Source organism: Nymphalis io, chromosome 16, assembly GCF_905147045.1.
Source record: "Nymphalis io chromosome 16, ilAglIoxx1.1, whole genome shotgun sequence".
Taxonomy (NCBI): Eukaryota; Metazoa; Arthropoda; class Insecta; order Lepidoptera; family Nymphalidae; genus Nymphalis; species Nymphalis io.
This window is the reverse complement of record NC_065903.1, coordinates 3,621,571-3,641,577: the sequence shown is the minus strand read 5'-3', so window position 1 is coordinate 3,641,577 and position 20,007 is coordinate 3,621,571. Positions and strand designations below refer to the sequence as shown.

General features: G+C 34.1%; 2 protein-coding genes across 3 annotated transcripts; one reads left to right on the top strand and one right to left on the bottom strand.

Annotated features, from left to right (window-relative positions):
• Positions 1-543: 543 nt before the first annotated feature.
• On the bottom strand, positions 544-4,865 carry LOC126774411 (adenosine 3'-phospho 5'-phosphosulfate transporter 2). Of its 2 annotated transcripts, none has more exons than XM_050495927.1 (6): positions 4,847-4,865; positions 3,551-3,909; positions 3,026-3,252; positions 2,037-2,263; positions 1,408-1,589; positions 544-843 (listed from the first exon to the last, which is right to left on the bottom strand). In XM_050495927.1, exons 2-6 carry the CDS (start codon positions 3,850-3,852, stop codon positions 666-668), a joined length of 1,116 nt encoding a protein of 371 aa, XP_050351884.1. In that variant the 5' UTR covers positions 3,853-3,909; positions 4,847-4,865; the 3' UTR covers positions 544-665. The 2 variants fall into 2 exon arrangements, with proteins under 2 accessions (XP_050351884.1, XP_050351885.1); XM_050495928.1 differs by lacking the exon at positions 4,847-4,865 and adding an exon at positions 4,442-4,533.
• A 1,218-nt stretch (positions 4,866-6,083) lies between these two features.
• Positions 6,084-19,558, top strand: LOC126774383 (E3 ubiquitin-protein ligase MARCHF6). Its single transcript, XM_050495887.1, has 11 exons — positions 6,084-6,205; positions 6,291-7,382; positions 7,529-7,780; positions 11,069-11,269; positions 12,271-12,468; positions 13,002-13,130; positions 13,580-13,670; positions 14,474-14,655; positions 15,497-15,681; positions 15,875-16,064; positions 16,766-19,558. The coding sequence occupies exons 2-11, from the start codon at positions 6,327-6,329 to the stop codon at positions 16,892-16,894; spliced, it is 2,613 nt and encodes an 870-aa protein (XP_050351844.1). The 5' UTR covers positions 6,084-6,205; positions 6,291-6,326; the 3' UTR covers positions 16,895-19,558.
• The last annotated feature ends 449 nt before the right edge of the window (positions 19,559-20,007 follow it).

Genomic DNA, 20,007 nt, shown 5'->3' with positions numbered 1-20,007 from the left:
CATACAATGAAATAAATGTCATTGATATATAAAATAGTTTTATTTTTAATTTCTTATAATGTACATAATATTTTCAATATTATTAATTTGACCTTTTTGATTAATATTGCCTTACAGTACCAGCCTGTGATTGTCCCACTTGTGGGGCTAAGGCCTCCACTCCTTTTTTGAGAAGGTTTGGAGCGTATTCCACCACGCTGCTTCAATGCGGGTTGGTGGAATAGACATGTGACAGATTTCAGTGAAATTTGACACATACAGGTTTTCCCTTCACCGTCAAGCGCAGGATAAATTATAAACACAAACACAAAGTGTGTGTGTTGCATCACAATTATGTATATAACTAAACATTCGTATTATTTACGAATTTGGTATAGTCTAATTTTTACTTACAACAAGGCTTACTTATTTCCTTGTGATACAAGCTTTTAATATTAAAACACATGTACTCTTTTGTAAAGTTAAAGAGACACTGATTTTTTATTATTGTACCATAATGAATATATAATAAAATACAAGTTTTATGAATTAATAAATAAATGAGATTAAAAATAATAAAATATTTTGAGCTAATTAATGTCAAATTATTTAACTTTAAAAAACCTATATTATTTATCACATGTAATATAAATTAAGAAAAAAAAAAAAATAGAATTAAATTCTATTTACACTGAATCAGCATACATTTTAGTTTTTATTCTTAGGTATCTATATTCCGATTGGTAGAATGACTGCGTGTACTGCCAACACTTCAGGATTGGGTAAGGAACATAATTTGGATTCTTCTTGCTGTAATGGTTGAGGTATATTGCCAATGCTACCAACATACCGGACCAGGCATACCTAAAATAGATAAATTCTTTTTATTTGCTTGTATTGTGTTATAAGTACACACTATGGCTGATATAAAGTTAACTTATGATACTACCACAAAAATAGTACAATTATAAGATAAAATAAAAAAAAAACTAGTACAGATGAACAGACTTCAGCCAAAGCCAAATTTTTGTAGAAGATAAGACTAAAGGCAGGCTAAGCAAAAATTCGAATTTAAAATATAATAATAAATATATTATAAAAATTTAATGTAAAATTGATTCTATGTTTTTTTTTTATGAATTATAAAGTAACTGTACAACTATTAGAGAGTGCTATAAATGTTAATACCTAATATTAGTAAATGTAACCTAAAATAAGTTACTAAATAAATCAATCAAATCTATGTTATTTACACATTTAACTGAATTGAACAAGTATTAATTCATAAAATATTATAAATAATATAAAATCAGTAAAGCTTATCTGTTTATTGATCATTTAAAGAATAACTCCTAAAGAATCTGAAGATTTATATGCAAATCTTTGCTGAGCTATACCATAAGTTAAAATAGTTAATACAATACTTACTGAAAGACAAATGGTTTGCTAAAAAGCAAAAATGATATGATTATCGAGAGAGCCTTCCTCATTGTAGTAACTGTAACCGCCACTGTAGCACCGCATATACGGACTAATGTTAATACTGCTTGTAATCCCATATACCCGCTTACACTTAGCAGGAATATATTAAAATACATTGTTGTTGCTGACTGGATAACAAAAAAAAAAAACATATTAGATAAATTGATTTAAAAAAAATATATATATAGGCCATTTTAATCAACACAATTTTATACTGTATGAAAAGACAAGAGTTATATTTAAAATAAAAAAATCTAATTTTTGCACTAGTCTTAAGGTCTACTATTATCTTATAGAAACCACTTGTATACTTGTCAAAAAATTATTTATATGATTTCTATATATGAATAGAAAATTGATATTTTGTTATTATATTTTGGTACACATGTACAAAACAAATAATATAAAATTTAATACAAAAAATTAATTCATTTGAGAAAATTATCCTATTAAAAATTTACAGTATTAATGTAAAACTAAATTTATTTTCCCAATACAAAGTTACAATTTACTCAAAATATCAAGTGGACTTAAACTAATCTTCTATGTTATATATTTATATTTATATAACATACCTGAGAGCAATAAACAAAGCCATCAGTTAATATTCCACTGAAACCAGTTATGACAACGAGATAAACACATGCAATTGCATAAGAATAGAACACAACTTCATTGTTGGATGCTTGGAATTGTTTCATAGCCTTCTCTTGAACGTTTCCAATAATCGCATCGCATAACAATGCTAGTGATATTACAATCACACCAATGACATCAAAGTTAGGTGAAGTTTTTGAATCAGCTGAAAATTTCAAAGTGTAAATGTGCATAATGTGAATAAATATATACACTATATATATATATTATACATATATATATATATAGTGTATCATATTTACCACAGATATTCAATGTTTAAGCAAATAGGAAATTAAGAAATACTTTAATAAAGACATGATATATATCTGAGATATGCTATTAAAGATGTCCTGTTATGTATGTAATATGATGCCCAATGAATCCAACAGATATTTTTAAGCAATAAAGTGCAGGTTCAAATCCTTGCATTGTAATTTTTTTTTTTATAAAATAGGAAGGCAGGAAGCATATGGGCCACCTGATGGTAAGTGGCCCATAGACATTGGCATTGTAAGAAATGTTAACCATCGCTTACATCACCAACATCGCCAACAACCTTGGGAACTAAGATGTTATCTCCTTTGTGCCTGTAATTACACTGGCTCACTCACCCTTCAAACCGGAACACAACGATACCAAGTACTGTTGTTTTGCAGTAGAATATCTGATGAGTGGGTGGCCAGTGACCTAGACGAGCTTGCACAAAGCTCTACCACCAGTTTAATATACATCACATGTTTTCTAATGTAACCAGTATGATGGAAAAAACTCCAAGCATTCTTTTTAACACTTTCAAGGACTGAACACTAGACACAATATTTAAGTAATAGTAATAATAGTTTCTACGGACATGTTTAAAGGCACCCCCAAAATGGAAGTATACACAAGAGAATATTTACACACTATTTAAAAAAAATCTACTTACCTAATGTAAACATTGTCAATCCTATGCACATAACAACGGCTGCTACATAATCTAAAAATCCATATCTTTTCCCTAGTATAATAATGCTGCCGATCATAACAGGAATTAGTTTACAGCTCTTGAATATTAGTTGCGTCGGGTAATTCAAGTAACTTAATGCTAAGTTCGAAAATGACATTGTACCTAATGTAAGTGCCGCCAAAATAGCATAGGTCCTTATTGGTACTCTATAATCAATAAAATTAGTATTAGTAATTCTTGTATACAGCAATAAATATAATTGTCATAAATTCAAATGTTCTTTATTACAAATATTAACACTCGCAAACTTTCATTATCAAGATTAACCTGTGAATCAAATGTTCATATTATTTGCAAATTTTTCTTATATAAAATTTAGGTTGATAAAAATATTTACATAATGGATACTATATTTTTTTGATATTGCATGTATAAAGCTATGTAATTTTTATAAAACAATATATTTTAAATTAAAATAAAAGAAATATTCATTTAGAAACTTACTTTCTTTTTATGGGATTTCTTATAATTGATTCAACATAACTTAAAGACATTGTTATTAGAAATTGAACTAGTGTAATGTAGAGGCTCACGGGTTTAACTTCGGGCTTTGAAAATATGAGTTCTAGAAAATATCCATATGCTAAATAACATACAAATACAAAGATAGAACAACAAGCAAATTGAACTAATGGGCTGTATGGTGTTATGTCTAAGCATAGTATATTAATGTCTGATTTTTTATTTTGTCCATTACTGCTCTGTGGTTCATTGATTTTAATAATAGTATCATTTGACTTTTTCATTTTTATTATGCTTTGTTACAGCTAATATTATTGTGGTATTTTCATTCCCATGTTTATCTGAAAGATAAAATAAACGAGTTATTTATATATATTATCTTTTGTAGATATAGAACATTCTTGGTAAAATAAAAGAGTTAAAATGTCCATTAAATTAATAAATGTTGGATCTATAGTTTACATGCTAGTTTCTTCACTTTAATATAGATACTTTATTACTTACATGAACAATAATTAATATATGTGATAAATAAATTAAATTGACAATTTGTTAAGTATGTATCAAACTTTTTAAGTGATTTAAATGTTTAAAAAAATAAACAGTTTCTTCAAATTTTAATCTATTCTAGTATGACTTAAATTTCAAGTTCTTTTTTTCAAGAAATTTTATTTTTTTCTAGTAAAACGTAACTTTACCAAAATTCAAAGACAGATCATTTGCAGCTAAAATCCTAATATTCATTTGTATATATATATACATATTTATTTCTCAAATTCTTATTAAAAAATCAGACACCTACAGATTACTTGTAAATAGTAATAAAGCAACAATGTAAAGTCATTAATACACAGATTTATATTCAAATCATACCTTTAGTTAAGTTTAATGTTATAAATAAATATCTGCCATAATAGAAAATAACCACGTATAGTGAAACAACAAGGATTCTTGGCAGTTTTTTGACATTGACAGCCTTGACAAATTTGTAGTTTATAGATTAATAGCCTTTATTTTTAGGGATTTACGTTTATTATCGAGTTTTGTCTAAGGGACATTGCTTATATTTTTTTGCATGTTGTCATTATAAAATCATTTTTAGCGAGGAATATTAATTATTAATAGTTACGAAAGATAATGAGCTTAAAATTGTTTTATTATGTACAAGCCTATAAGGAAGCAACGGCATCATCCTTGTATGCACTTGTGGACGGTGGACGTTTTAAATTAAATCTTATAATATACTTACTGATATGCTAAATATTTCATAAAACTTACAGTAACAGCCTGTTAATGTCCCACTGCTGGGCTAAGGCCTCCTCTCCCTTTTGAGGAGAAGGTTTGGAGCTTATTCCACCACGCTGCTCCAATGCGGGTTGGTAGAATACACATGTGGCAGAATTTCAATGAAATTAGACACATGCAGGTTTCCTCACGATGTTTTCCTTCACCGTTAAGCACGAGATGAATTATAAACACAAATTAAGCACACGATAATTCAGTGGTGCTTGCCCGGGTTTGAACCCACGATTATCGGTTAAGATTCACGCGTTCTTACCACTAGGCCATCTCGGCTTAAATAAAACTTAGTCCGTAGATTATTACGGGTGGTAATTTAGGATTTCCAATTCTAATCACATTTGTTATTTAACCTTGGTCATTCCAGAATCAAGCACAGATATTATAGATACTATTATATTAATAATAATGTCCTACAGACCGATTTCGGCCAATCTCAAGAGAGATTAGCCTACTACGTAGGAGATATTATAGTGCACAAGGGCGTGCGCAAACACAAGTGCACTGTCTATTCCCTAACTCTCATAATCCGATGGGACGGCAATCCGACACGACCGGAAAGAGTTCAGGCGCAGGACCAACGGCTTTACGTGCTTTCCTAGGCACGGGAGTGTACACACTTCCAACTTCCAGACTCCGGGCTGCTACTGAGAATTTTCTGATAGAAAAACCCAATAACTGTTTATTGGCCCGACCTGGCAATTGAACCCAGGACCTCCGGATCTGCGGCCTTACATCAAGCCACTAGACCAAAGAGGCCGTCACTATTTTATTCTAGTAAAAATATCACAATTCAGTGCTGACTGCTGCTATGTTGCCATGTCTAAGAATATTTTACCCATATATTTTACCCGACTTCATACGTACCCGATAGATACGTATGAAGTCGGAAGATATATATTAAAGCTAAGCACTAATTTTAAACATGAAAATAATTAAATATTTAGTATTATACAAATTATTAAATGTATACATATGTGTATATAATTTTGTTAAAATTAGAAATTAAGTTCTTTTGACGAAAATTATTGTTAAATTAGTATTTTATTTCTAGACGTAATTTTTAATTTTTATAAAGAGAAATATCTAGAATAAGTAAAACAAATGTAAACATCGGATTGTAATATAAGAAAATATAATTATTTATGCCATTATAAATCCGTTGATATTTTTAACACGGGCAATAAAAAATAGGAAAGTGCAATTTTCCTGAGGTGGTCACATTACACTTTTCTGTGACTGTGGTTAACAAACAAATAGATTTATTAGACAGAAATCTTCGTTTTTTTCTTAAAATTCTTGTTTTCTCGCATTCTAGTGTTATTAATTTTTACTACGGTATAACTTTATATTATAAATTTTATTAGTATTACTAGTGTTCGTGAAACTATCGCGTAGTATTACAATACGTCAACTTTCGCAGGTCGCATAATCAAGCAGAAAAACTGGATCGCGAACAATGATGGACTCGGACTCGTCCGGTGCGGATTTCTGTAGATTCTGTAGATCTGAAGCTTCGTCCGATCGACCCTTGTTTCATCCTTGCATATGCACAGGCTCTATAAAGTGGATTCATCAGGAGTGTCTTGTACAATGGATGCGATACTCAAGGAAGGAAATATGCGAATTGTGTGGTCACCGGTTTTCATTTATGCCGATTTACTCACCTGACATGCCGAGACGGTTACCACTTCGTGATGTTGTCGGTGGTCTAGTGACATCGGTCGCATCTGCTGTAAAAGATTGGCTACATTATACCTTGGTTGCACTAGCCTGGCTCGGTATAGTGCCTCTCACCGCCTGTCGTACTTATAGATGCTTGTTCTCGGGATCTCTAGACCCTGTGATATCACTACCTTTTGACATAGTTTCAGCTGAGAATCTAGCTAAAGACGTTTTCTCTGGATGCTTTGTTGTGACATGTACTTTGTTTTCGTTTATTGGATTGGTCTGGTTGAGAGAACAAATTATGCATGGTGGTGGTCCAGACTGGATGGAGAGAGAAAACCTACCTGCCCCTGCAGCTGAAGATATTCCTTTGCAAGATAATAACAATGATCATGTTAATGAGGGTGCAGGAGATGATGGAGGGGGACGTGAAGAGCCTAATGGAGAAGTGGGTGATGATCCATTAGTAGGTGATGAAGCAAACTGGAATCCTATGGAATGGGATAGAGCAGCAGCTGAAGAGTTAACCTGGGCACGTTTACTTGGTCTGGATGGATCTATGGTGTTTTTAGAACATGTGTTCTGGGTTGTGTCTTTGAACACATTGTTTATTGTTGTGTTCGCATTTTGCCCATATCACATTGGCAAGTCAGGTGCTGCATTAGCTGGATTAAATGCTGATGGGCCGTTTGCTGGTCTACTAACAGCTCTATCTGGATATGTTATTGTGGGAGCTATACTGGCAATCTTGCATGGCTTGGCATCATTGCTCAGATTAAGAAGTGCAAAGAAGGCATTAGGATTTTGTTATGTGGTTGTGAAAGTAGCGCTGTTGTCTGTTATTGAGGTGGGTTTTATTGATATTTTGATAATATATATATATATATATATATATATATATATATATATATATATATATATATATATATATATTCCTTTATTATTATAATTCCTTAGTCTTAAAAGTCATATTTATAACACATTTATTTCTAGATTGGTGTAATACCACTCGTCTGTGGCTGGTGGTTGGATCTCTGTTCGCTATCAATGTTTGATGCTACACTCAAGGACCGGGAAATAAGTCTCCATGCTGCACCCTGGACACTCATGTTCATACACTGGCTTGTCGGCATGGTCTATGTGTACTACTTTGCATCATTCATACTATTACTGAGAGAAGTATTGCGTCCTGGTGTACTGTGGTTCTTGAAGAACTTGAATGACCCTGATTTTAGTCCTGTGCAGGTGTGTATTCTTAATAATCTATGAATATAAGTATGTTTATTTAATTACTAGTTGTATGAACTATATATGTAACTGTATATGGGAGTAAATAAAAGTTTTTAAAATATGAAATTAACACAAAATAATTCAAAAATGTCATAGGCCCTGACATGTATGGTTGTGTTGACCAATCACTGGTTTGGATCTGACAAGTTTCCAGAATGAGTCCATATAAAAATGGTTTAAATGTCCATTATTTTGTAGAATACTTTTAAAATGCAATAAAAAAATATTGCTTTTTAAATAAAATTGCAATAAAAACATAAGAATGTATTTAATAACATTACCATGTAAACAACTATTTCCTTATTGATTTGCATTCTACCTTAAGCATGTTATTCTAATAATGGCAAGATTTTTAAAGGCTTTTTCTAAATAATGTTTTTCGAATAGGGAAAACTATTATTTATTTTTTTCTTCGACGGTTTTCAAGGACGTTTTGGACGACGTTTGCAGGCGTATCGTTGTACCATGACGGCTTCGGCGTTTCTGCCGCTCTTTCGCTTTTACTATTCTATTTGAATACCCTCGCGTTCATATCAACAAGAATGTCCAAGGAATGCGTGCGGTTTCCGTTTCTTTTTTGATCTATGATCATTTTCGAATGCAATTCTTCCTTATTCGTTGTCGTTATGCAGCAGTGGATACTAGACATTGTAAATCCGAACGGGAGCCATTTAAAAGGGCATTGATCGCACGACAGTTATAAAAGCGTTAAACTTACTACCACGGTTCCCCGACAGTAGGTAGCAGTCTGGGTATCCACTTTTCGTTCTTTGAGCCCAGGCGCTCGCGTGCTCTTTGGACCCGCATTAGTATTTTATGTACCTGGCTACGAGGACATTTGAGTCACATTGAACGTTACTTGCACGTTCTTGGTGATTTAATTGAATTTTAAAACAGTGGAGCAAAAATTCATAAAACGTTGAGCGCTTTAAGAGACTATTACTTAAATTCCAAAATAAAGGTATTTGTTAGTAATATTACTATTAAATATACTATAACACTAGTATATATTAACGTTTTTGAGACAATAAAACACGATATTTTTTTAAACATGTTTTCCATAATAATATTTCGTATGACATTTTAGGATCATATTTATTTGCTTTTAGTAACTCGAGGTCCCAAGAATAGGTACCTGAATGTATCCATTAAAATATTCAGACTCAGCTCATAGCGTATAAACATTACGATTATGATGTATGCAATATGCTAATAGTTCAATATGACTTTGATTAAATTGACGAATAAATTATGTGTCATACTATAAAAATCTAAATTGCTATTACCTGCTTTAATAATATATTAATTTATATTATTAAAGTAGGTAAAGAAAATAGTTAACCTTGTAAAACGACTATTTAAATTGCTTGTAAAAGTCTGCTTAAATAAAAATTTGGATTTTAATGAAAATAATTTAAAAAAAAAACGAATTATAAGGTTTTTGAGGACAAGAATATAACTTAATTTTAATCTATTTAAGAATAAATAATAACTGCCTTTTAAGTCACCTAATAAGTTATTAGGGTTTTCTGTCAGAAAATTCTCAGTAGCATCCCGGAGCCTGGAAGTTGGAAATGTGTACATTCTCGTTCCTCGGAAAGCACGTATAGTCATTGGTCCTGCGCCTGAACTCTTTTCGGTCGTGTCGGATTGCCGTCACATCGGATTATGAGAGTTAGGGAATAGAGAGTGCACCTGTGTTTGAGCACACACTTGTGCACTATAAAATCCCCTGCGCAGTTGGCTAATCTCCCTTAAGATTGGCTGCCGTGGCCGAAATCGGTCTGGAGGAATAATGTCCTTTAATAATTATTAAAGCCAGCATTATGAAAATTTGCATACGGTTTCATACGGTTACAGTAGGTTAGCACTAAAGAAGAATTTTAACAACATGCAATGCAAAATAAACAGCATTTTACATGCACAATTAGACTTTTAAATACAAGAAAATTGTGAAACCGTAAAACAGAACGTAGATGGAAATACGGAAAGTATATCAAAGATTAATCAGGCACAAAAGCATGATTTTTGCTAATTTAACATCTAAGGTAGTGATTAAGTAGATGGAAGTTATTAAAGTCCTTCATTTTTGGAGAAAGAGTTAAATAAAGTGCTATTAAGAAATTCTGAACTATGACATGAGCGAAGCCGCGAGTAAACTTCTAGTATTGATACATGCGCTTCAATTAAACGACCATTCATTACAAGCGATACGAGACTGCCCTTTTTATATAAGAAAATATATAATATAACAGCGTTTACAAGAAAAAATAAATACATTAACAATATATACTTATTTAAAATGAAAAGTCACGTTATTTGAAATAATATGTACATTTAAATTTATTTAACCCGTTGACGTAATATTGGTCCGGGACTCGGGAGGCAGCGTTGCTTTTGAGGTAGGTATTTGCAGCTGACGGTCGATTTGCTTATTAGCGTTACTATGACTTTTGTATTTGTCCGGACCATATTGGTAGCGCTTCGTTTCTGATGAGGAATACTTTAAATATTTTGAAATGTTCCACTGAATTCCAAGTTTAAAATTTTACTACACTGAGTTCACAACTCACATTTGAATAAGTACTGATTTAAAATATAAATGTGAAATTAAATTTCGGAATGTTTACAGCCAACTCCAAGAGAGTTTGTCACCAATATTGGCCATGGCTTGACATTATGTACATGGGCTCTCTCTCGTTCGAGCGGATTGTATGACTTTGACATTAACCAAAATATAAAATTTTGCAATGTTATAAATGTCATGTTGAATATAAAATAGCCTTGAATTAAAAATACGAAACACGCTTAATGAACGTATATATTAAAATAATTAATTGTATGACAGTCTTATATCGTCACATGAAATAATAACGTTATATAAAACTATTTATTTATCTTATTGATTTTTATTGTTGTTTATTTATAATATGTATTGAGGGACTAGAGTTACGCTGGCCCTGGCCCTCGATCAGGGTAGAGCGAGGTTGTTTTTCAGCGTCCTTTGGTTTATTGTTCTCGTTCAATACCTTTTTTCCTGTCTTTGTCAACCGGTTCCATTTTATTTTGGTAGCCATTTACGAGCCTTAATGTTATCAATAAAAAAAAATATGATTCATATGTATTTATTTGCCTCAAATTTTCAAAAATGGGCGAATACTAAATATATCAAATCAATGATTCATATATTACTGAAATTCTCTCGGTGTGTTATTTACGATATTTTTAATGCGTTTGTTGTAGGAGATGATTCACCTGTCAGTGTGGTCTCATATACGTCGGCTCGTCGTGTCAGCGATGGTTTTTGGTACGGCTGTGCTGTTCATGCTGTGGTTGCCCATCAGGGTTATTAAATATGTTCTGCCTGGGTTCCTGCCATACGCTGTTGCCGTTCACACCGAGGCGCCGGTCAATGAACTCAGCTTAGAATTGTTATTGCTTCAGGTAAATATTAAACAATACGCAATAAAAAAATATTATTTTCAAAATATATATTTATATCGGCCGTCAACCGATGTAAAAATCGCAGGAACGATCAGGATCCTTTGGGTTATTTTCGTCCCCATTCTTAACACAAGCTTTACGGTTAATTGAAGGGGTAAATAGAAGTAGTATTAGTTCCTTAAAAATGAAATTCTGGGACATTATTCACACACGGCCATCTGATCCCAAACTAAGCAGTACTTGTACAATGGAAACCAGACAGCTGATATACTACATATACTATTTTTCTTTTGTAAATACATATATATGTATATATATTGATAATTACAACCAGATTCAGGACAAACAGAGATGCTCATGCACACAAATGTCTGTCCTGGGTAGGAATCGAACTCACAACCTTCGGCGTGAAAGGCAAGTATCTACCAACCACGCCAAGCGGCTCGTCAAAAAAACAGGCATTGCTAGTATTAAAAAAATATAGTTTATTTTCTCTTGAGACCTCTTAGACAAACAAAGTGATTAGTAATTTAATAATACGACTTCCGATTAAAATAACATTTGTTAGAAACAATCAGTACAAACGTCCTTGTAGAAATACAGCTTACGGCGCGAAATACAATAGGCGATAAATCAAAATATCGATTATCCTAGTGCGTAGACACATATATTTGCTTAGGAGCTCAATAGCGGAGGCCAAGTAGTGAATGTTTAGTAATTTTACTAAAAGTTTCTTGTCCTAACCCGGTAAAGTATGAAACAAATAAGAAAACTCGTCTTTTGAGCGTGAACGTGGTTCACGGAGGTCGCACGCGTTGATTCATTATTACGCGCGTGTTTTGCCTCCTTTTTTATTTCGAAAAAAAAAAATTCAACGGAAAATGCTTACGATTTAAAATTCTGATTTTAATTAAAATTATTCACGATTTCTTAGTATAAGAAAAAAAAAAATAATATATATAATTTTAAAAGAACGTTTCCATCCATGATTCCCGTTCCAGGTGATCCTGCCGGCGTTGTTGGAGCAGTCGCACACGCGCACGTGGCTGAAGAGTGGGCTGCGCGCGTGGTTCGCGTGCGCGGCGGGCGCGCTGGGCCTGCGCTCGTACCTGCTGGGCGAGGCGGCGCGCGACGCCGACCCGCACCCCGCGCCGCACCCGCCGCCGCACGCGCCGCACCAGCTCGGCGCCGCGCACCAGGTCACTAGCCCACCGGCCCACCGGCCCACCGGCCCACGAGTGACGCCGTCGGCCCTGTGCTCGATTGTCCGAATCATTGGACTATTAGTGTGAAGGCGTCGACAGTGTACTTACTGTGTTTGCACATCTGAACCTTAATATCACCAGGATAATTGACTAATGTTTGAGTTCGGTCCCCGCGGACGAAATTCGTCGCCGGATCATTTCATATAATGTAATAAGCTATAATATATAACTTTGCATTGTTTGGAATCAGTCTCTGTTTCTTTATTGAAAAAAACATTATAGTCGTAGTTTCAGCTTTATAAATAAATCATAATATTATAAATTTCTTCAAGTACTTTAAAAGTAAAAAATATATCAAAAAGTTATTCTTTAGTGAAACAACTTTGCTACAATTTCGAATTATGTATAATTTAAGATAAAAAATAATTAATACTTGTTTAATGTTTTTGTCTTATAAATGTATATTTTGAACGAGCTTTGTTCATGACGTAAAATACGAGCGTGCCTGTAACGCGCCGTGTCCGCAGGCGCTGATGTGGCGCGACGGGCCGGCGGGCTTCGAGCCGTACGTGCGCGTGTCGTGGTTCCCGGTGCGGCTGGGCGCACTGCTGGCGCTCGTGTCCGTGTCGCTGGTGATGGCCAGCGCGCTCACGCTCGTGAGTCACGTCATGCTTGCGTAACTGTAGGATAGCCTAGTATAGGAGGTTGACTTAAAGTCAACTTAAAAATAAATATAATACTTACTTTAATTGGTGGAAGGGCTTTGTGGAAGCCCGTCTGGGTAGATACCACTCACTCAAATAATATTCTACCGCCAAACTTAGTATTGTTGTGTTCCGGTTTTAAGGGCGAGTGACCTAGTGTAACTACAGGATCATTGGCGATGTAAGGAATGGTAAATATTTTTTACAGTGCCGATGTCCGTGGGTAGAGGTGGCTATTTACCATCAGGTGACCCATTTGCCTGTCCACCTACCTTTTTTTAAATTATTCGTGGCTGTAATTGGTTCAGAAAGTTTTTTTTTTTTAATTATAAATTTTTTTTTGGGTGGAAAAATTTAGTTTAATTATGTTTAATATTTATTATATTATGTTTCATTTTCAGGTAATACCAGTAGCAATAGGTAGAAAAGTAATGGCGATATGGTTACCCAAAGCGTCTGAAGGCGTGCACGAACTCTACACGGCGGCCTGTGGTGAGGAGGACCTTCGATTTATAATTCTAGAATACGCTAATACTTTAATACGTACACATATTAGTAAATGTTGTATTCTGTAAATATCTGTTGTGACTCGTGCACCACTTTTGTACGTTATATGATGGTGTACTGTTTCATATTTATACATTTTGGTAAATTATGTCTTTATTTCGGGCTTTGTCCAAGCCTGCCTGGGTAGTTACTACCCGCTCATCAGATATTCTACTGCTGAACAGCAAAACTTAGCATTGGCGATGTTTGAAATGGTTAATATTTTCTTACATTGCCATTTTCTATGGGCGGTGGTGACCACTTAACATCAAGTGGCTCATTTGCCCGTCCATCTACCTATAACATAAAAAAATGTCTCCAAAGTTTATCAAGTGTGAAACAAACGATAATAACTCAATTGTATCAAACTGTGACGCAGTGTCTAACGCCCGCCAACAAAGCGACATTGTTCTATTATTACAAAACATTTTTAATTGCACAAATATCTACAAAAGAAAGAATAATACACGATAGAATTAATAAAATTAACAAATTACTTGTATACTTAAAATAATTTAACAAATACTAATAAATTAATATTTAGACCAAACTTTGACAGTAGTATTGTGTAATGTTGGACTAGATGGCGTTACTAGTCGATCGAATCACGCTATCGTTTTGCATTTTTAGAATCTTAACGGTTGCGTTCGGGGTAAAATCTTTCATCAAAGAACCGAGACACTGTATGACTAAAATGATTATAATATAATTTACCTATATACTTAATTGAATAATCCCCGCGTGTGCAGGCATGTACGTGTGCTGGGCGGCGGGGCGCGGCGGCGCGCTGGCGGCGGGCTGGGCGCGCGGCGGGCGCGCGGCGCTGCTGGCGCGCGCGGCGCTGTGGGCGCGCCGGGCCGCGCGCGCCGCGCTCGCTGCGCTCGCTCTCCTCGGCCTCGTGCCGCTCATGTTCGGCCTGCTGCTGGAGCTCGTACGTCCCCGCTTTGTTACATAAACACCACCCGCTCGTCAGTTACAGTAACGGATATATTGTGTAATATATTCTAGTAGCGAGGGGAGTAAAGCCGAGATGGCCCTGTGGTAAGAACGCGTGAATCTTAACCGATGATCGTGGGTTCAAACCCGGGCAAGCACCACTGAATTTTCATGTGCTTAATTTGTGATTATAATTCATCTCGTGCTTTACGGTGAAGGAAAACATCGTGAGGAAACCTGCATGTGTCTAATTTCACTGAAATTCTGCCACATGTGAATTCTACCAACCCGCATTGGAGCAGCGTGGTGGAATAAGCTCCAAACCTTCTCCTCAAAAAGAGGAGAGGAGGCCTTTAGCCCAGCAGTGGGACATTCACAGGCTGTTACGGTTACGGAGGGGAGTAAAAGTTACCTTGTACCTCGAACAACCAATTCAAGGTCAAACTTTATCATTACGTTTATTAATCTTTACTCCTGCCTTTGGAATTGGCAATTGAACGGTCTACTGCACCGACAATATTGCAACGTTTTATCATTTAGGCCCATCCTCAATATTACGCAAATTCAATTATTTTAGCTAGTCTACATGTTAGCTGATAGCGCGGTGGACGAGTCTCATACCCATCATTCATTTAGCTTTAGCATGGTTTAAGAATATGAACAATGACTTATTCTGATATTGACTCAAGCTTAATTTCACACACAAATAGATGCTTAGTTAAACAACCGATACAGTAGTTTTTATATTCATGTTATTATAGAATTAAAAACAAATTTATAACCGTAAATATGCAAATGGTCCAAGCATACATTTTCAAAATGATTTCGTGTTTCAGGTGTTGGTGATCCCGCTCCGAGTGCCGCTCGAGCAGTCGCCTGTGCTGTTCGTGTGGCAAGATTGGGCGTTGGGCGTGCTCTATACGAAGATAGTGTGCGCGCTCACTATGATGGGTCCAGATTGGAGCATGAGACGCGCCATAGAAAAAGCGTATAGAGATGGCATTAGAGAAATGGATTTGAAGTAATTTTCAAATATAATTGACATTGACAATAATATCATAAAAAATAGTTAATAATATGCATTAAACTACAATACTTAAACATTAGAGAGTAATGTGGAGCGATTAATGTTATATTATAAGAAACCAACCAAAACTAAGTAAATAGGAAAAGGGGGCAAGCAACCGATGTTGATGTCGCTGTTCGTGCACCAGGTTCATCCTTCGCTCGGTGGCGGCGCCGCTGGTGCGCTGGCTGGGGCTGGCGCTGGCGGTGCCGTACGCGTTGGCGCACAGCGTGGCTCCGCTGCTGGTGAGCGCGCCGGCGCAGCGCAACCTGCTGGCGCGCCGCGTGTACCCCGCGCTGCTGCTGCTGGCGCTCTTCGCCGCGCTCGCGCTCTTCCAGGTCTGCCTTCTGCAAACATACACAATTGACATATTAATTATTATCCAGATGGGAAGAAAATTTAAAAGAAATGAGCCGAGATAGCCCAGTGGTAAGAACGCGTGAATCTTAACCGATGATCGTGGGTTCAAATTCGGGCAAGCACCGCTGAATTTTCATGTGCTTAATTTGTGATTATAATTCATCTCGTGCTTTACGGTGAAGGAAAACATCGCGAGGAAACCTGCATGTGTCTAATTTCATTGAAATTCTGCCACATGTGTATTCCACCAACCCGCATTGGAGCAGCGTAGTGGAATAAGCTCCAAACCTTCTCCTTAAAAATAGGGGCCTTTAGCCCAGCAGTGTTACATTCACAGGCTGTTACGGTACGGGAAGAAAATATTGCTCCATAATAATAAACAGTAACGGCTTACGATCCAGTATTAAACATTTACATGTCAACAACAATTACATGTCATTTGTGATGTTGCGTTTTTTAAATAAATGAATGTTGATGAATATAGGGGACGAGGGAAGCGGAAGGAAGCGTGGATGGAAAATACATGATGTGCCAACCCCCGGTAGTGGGATAAGGGCAGGAAGAAGAAGACGAAATTTTTTTTTCTGATTTATAATAAATAGGTTTTATAGTTAACAGTATTATATTGTTTATATTACTTTAAAATCTCACGTTAGTCTAACAAAATTTTATTTCGCAGATTCGTCAGTTCAGAAAACTCTATGAGCATATAAAGAACGACAAATACCTCGTGGGTCAAAGGCTGGTCAACTATGACCATCGGCGGCATAAACAACAACAACAGAGCACCGTCGCTTCAAGTAACTAGAAAGAGATAGCAACATTGATGTGACCAAGCGTGTGACAGAGACAGCTATATTCTTCTTCTATGCTCTTGTGATACTGTCATGTGAATTTTAGAATAAGGTAGGACTTTTAGTCTAATTAAACACGGCTTGAAGACTTTACTTTGGTCTTTTTTTTGTGAATATGATCAAAAATGTGATAAAGGAATTAATAAGTACGGTATCAGGTATGGTACTGCTCGTTGAACAGATAATAAAAGCAATATTAAATATTGTTAAAAGTGACATTATTGCCTGCAATTTTTATTGTATAAAAGATTTTAATCACAATTTTTTCTACCACTAATTAGTGTGCAATATTTTCGAAGTCTAATGCATCTTCATACAACACATCGGTCTTAGTCATTTTAATTTATTAAAGTAACAAGAGCTATGTATTTTTATAAAAGATCGTATCTCTTGTATTTCTTTCTATTAATGAATAATGTACCTTCTTTTGAATTCTAAATTTTTCATATAATATAGAACAAAAAACTTAATGATCAAAATATTGGATTATATTTCAGTAATGTTTTAGCCAATAAAATAATCAAAATTAAAATATATTTAATGATATAAACAGTACATACAAATGTTTTAATTACGACGAGATTTTATAATTCGACACATAATTTTGAATAATATTATATAAAAAAAAAAAACAATTTATATTATAATATCATGTTTGCATGTTCTTTGTTTATGATCAATTTGAGCATTAAATACCTTAGTTTAATTATAGTATTCAATGTTTGTTCTACACATATGTAATGTCCTTATACATGAGAGTTCAACATAATTGCTATGTATTTTGCTATTAAGATAACATTTATCATGATTGTTATGAGTTTCTTGGATATTTTTATCTGTGTGCCAGAGTACAAATTGAAAACGGAAAACTAAACTGAATATAGACTCTATTCTTATATGCTTAAGGTGTAAAGTTAAATGACGTGTCTGCGTGTAATGTATCGACCAATGAGAGTTGATTCTTAACGCGTGATCGTTTCTATTGGTAAATGAAAATGTATCCAGGTAACTTATGAAAATTGTAGTAATGTATCTGATATTAAATCATGGCAAGAAATAATCTGTACTAACATTATTAATACGAAAGTCCTTTAACGCTTTCAACGCTAAACCAATTAACTGATTTTGATAAAACTACATTTTTTTACCTAATACTCGCCCCTCTCCCACTAGCAATGGAAGCCGCTGGCGAATACTAGTTAGTTATAATTTTTCCTAAAAAATGTTTATGTATTTAGCTAAAATTTGTTATAATATAGTCTAAATAGATATTTAGAGTAAAGTACAATCCGTGACATAAATGATTCATTCGCTGATTCGATAAATTTCACAAATCCGTCCCATAAACTAAAGCATATGATAATGCTGCGTAATATATGAACATCACTTAACACTCACTCACTCACTTAAGAACATCACTCATCAAAAATAATACGAATACTTAATTGATCTAAATACTTCATTTTAAATTGAGATAATTATTGATGTTTTTATTCTAATATTGCAACATAAAATTTTGTTCATAAAACCACATTATATTAATATATAGTCCAATATTTTGTTCCATTGTATTTTAAAAAAAAATATTCAAATGATTAATAATTTTATAAAGCACATAGTAATTTTAATAAATAAAAATGTTCATTTACTTTGCCATCAATATTTCGTTTTAGTCATACTACAGACTATTCTAGTACAGGCATAAATTAAATTATATTCTTTCAACAAACAATATAATAAGAAAACACAGATACAGGTACTTTATGGCACCATTTTCTTGACTTAAATAATTAAATCGCAGTGTGTATTTTAAATTATCATATTTTAAACTTAAATCTCATTTATAAAGTTTATTATGAGTATTCTAACTTAAAACATGTTTTGTCTTAGTCATATAATGATTAGAATTAGTATGAAGGAAGAAGACAACATATATTTTAGTTTATCATGCTTAATAGACGTTTCTGAATGATAGGGTATATTTCAAATATTAGATAGATATTTTTTTTTTTAATTTATTGTAATGCTATTTAGGATTTTCTATCTTTTTAATTCATCAAAAGGAATACGAATCGTGTGTAGGTTAAATTTAAAAATGAAATAAAATTCATCGATATTGCTTGCAGAAATAAAGTAATTTTGAATTCCGTAGATTGTTAAGTAGTTTTATTCTTTATTTATTAATATACTGCTCAATATTCTATTAATATTGTCTTGTTCTGTTCGTCTATAACTTAAAAAATTTGCCAAATTCTATAGCAATTTTAAAAAACATCTTCCAAAGGATGTGGCAACACCATAGGTTTTTTAGTAATTGTAATTTTTTCTTCTGGCATCATTTGATGACTAATTACAATATAGATTTTAAATAAAGATGTCATTAAATTACAATATAATAAATGAATGAATTTAACTTAAGTATTTCATCCGATTTTTTTAAAGGTTTAAAATGCTCTTGTATAAGTAATTTGATTTTAATTTCTTGTGTTCTCATGTACCGTTTTTTTTATATTAAAAATTATAAATGAAAATATAATTGGTTGCGGAGGAAGGTTGACGTGGATAAATGATTTGTAGATGGAGAAAGTTAATTTGTAAACCAATAAAGGGTTATTGAAGTCTTGTCTTTTATTTCAATAATTAACAACTTTAGAAGCTAAAGTAAATCTGAGGTCGATATCTAAGTTAATTTTATCTATATATATATATTTTATAGTCAACTCTCAAGTTCGCGTTTCCACCAGATACATACCTGGGTGCTCATTTTCGCACATCTCTCTCTGGTGGAAACAGCCTAAGGTTTTAATTTAAAAATGCTCTGTTTTAAACTATTAGGTTTTTAAGGGTCCGTTCACACAGACCGGCTCGGAGAGCATCGGCCTGCTTTTTTCTTTTCACACAGACCGGGTCGTATACGCTTGGAATTGGCCGGAGCGGAGCCGCCAACTATTTCACATCGACCGGCTGGAAGAGATCTGAAAGCGGGTGCGAGCGAGAAAGAGCACGCAAGCGGAGCCGGTCGGCTCCTTTTATTACTTCACACGAAGCGCGTTCAGGCATTTTTAAT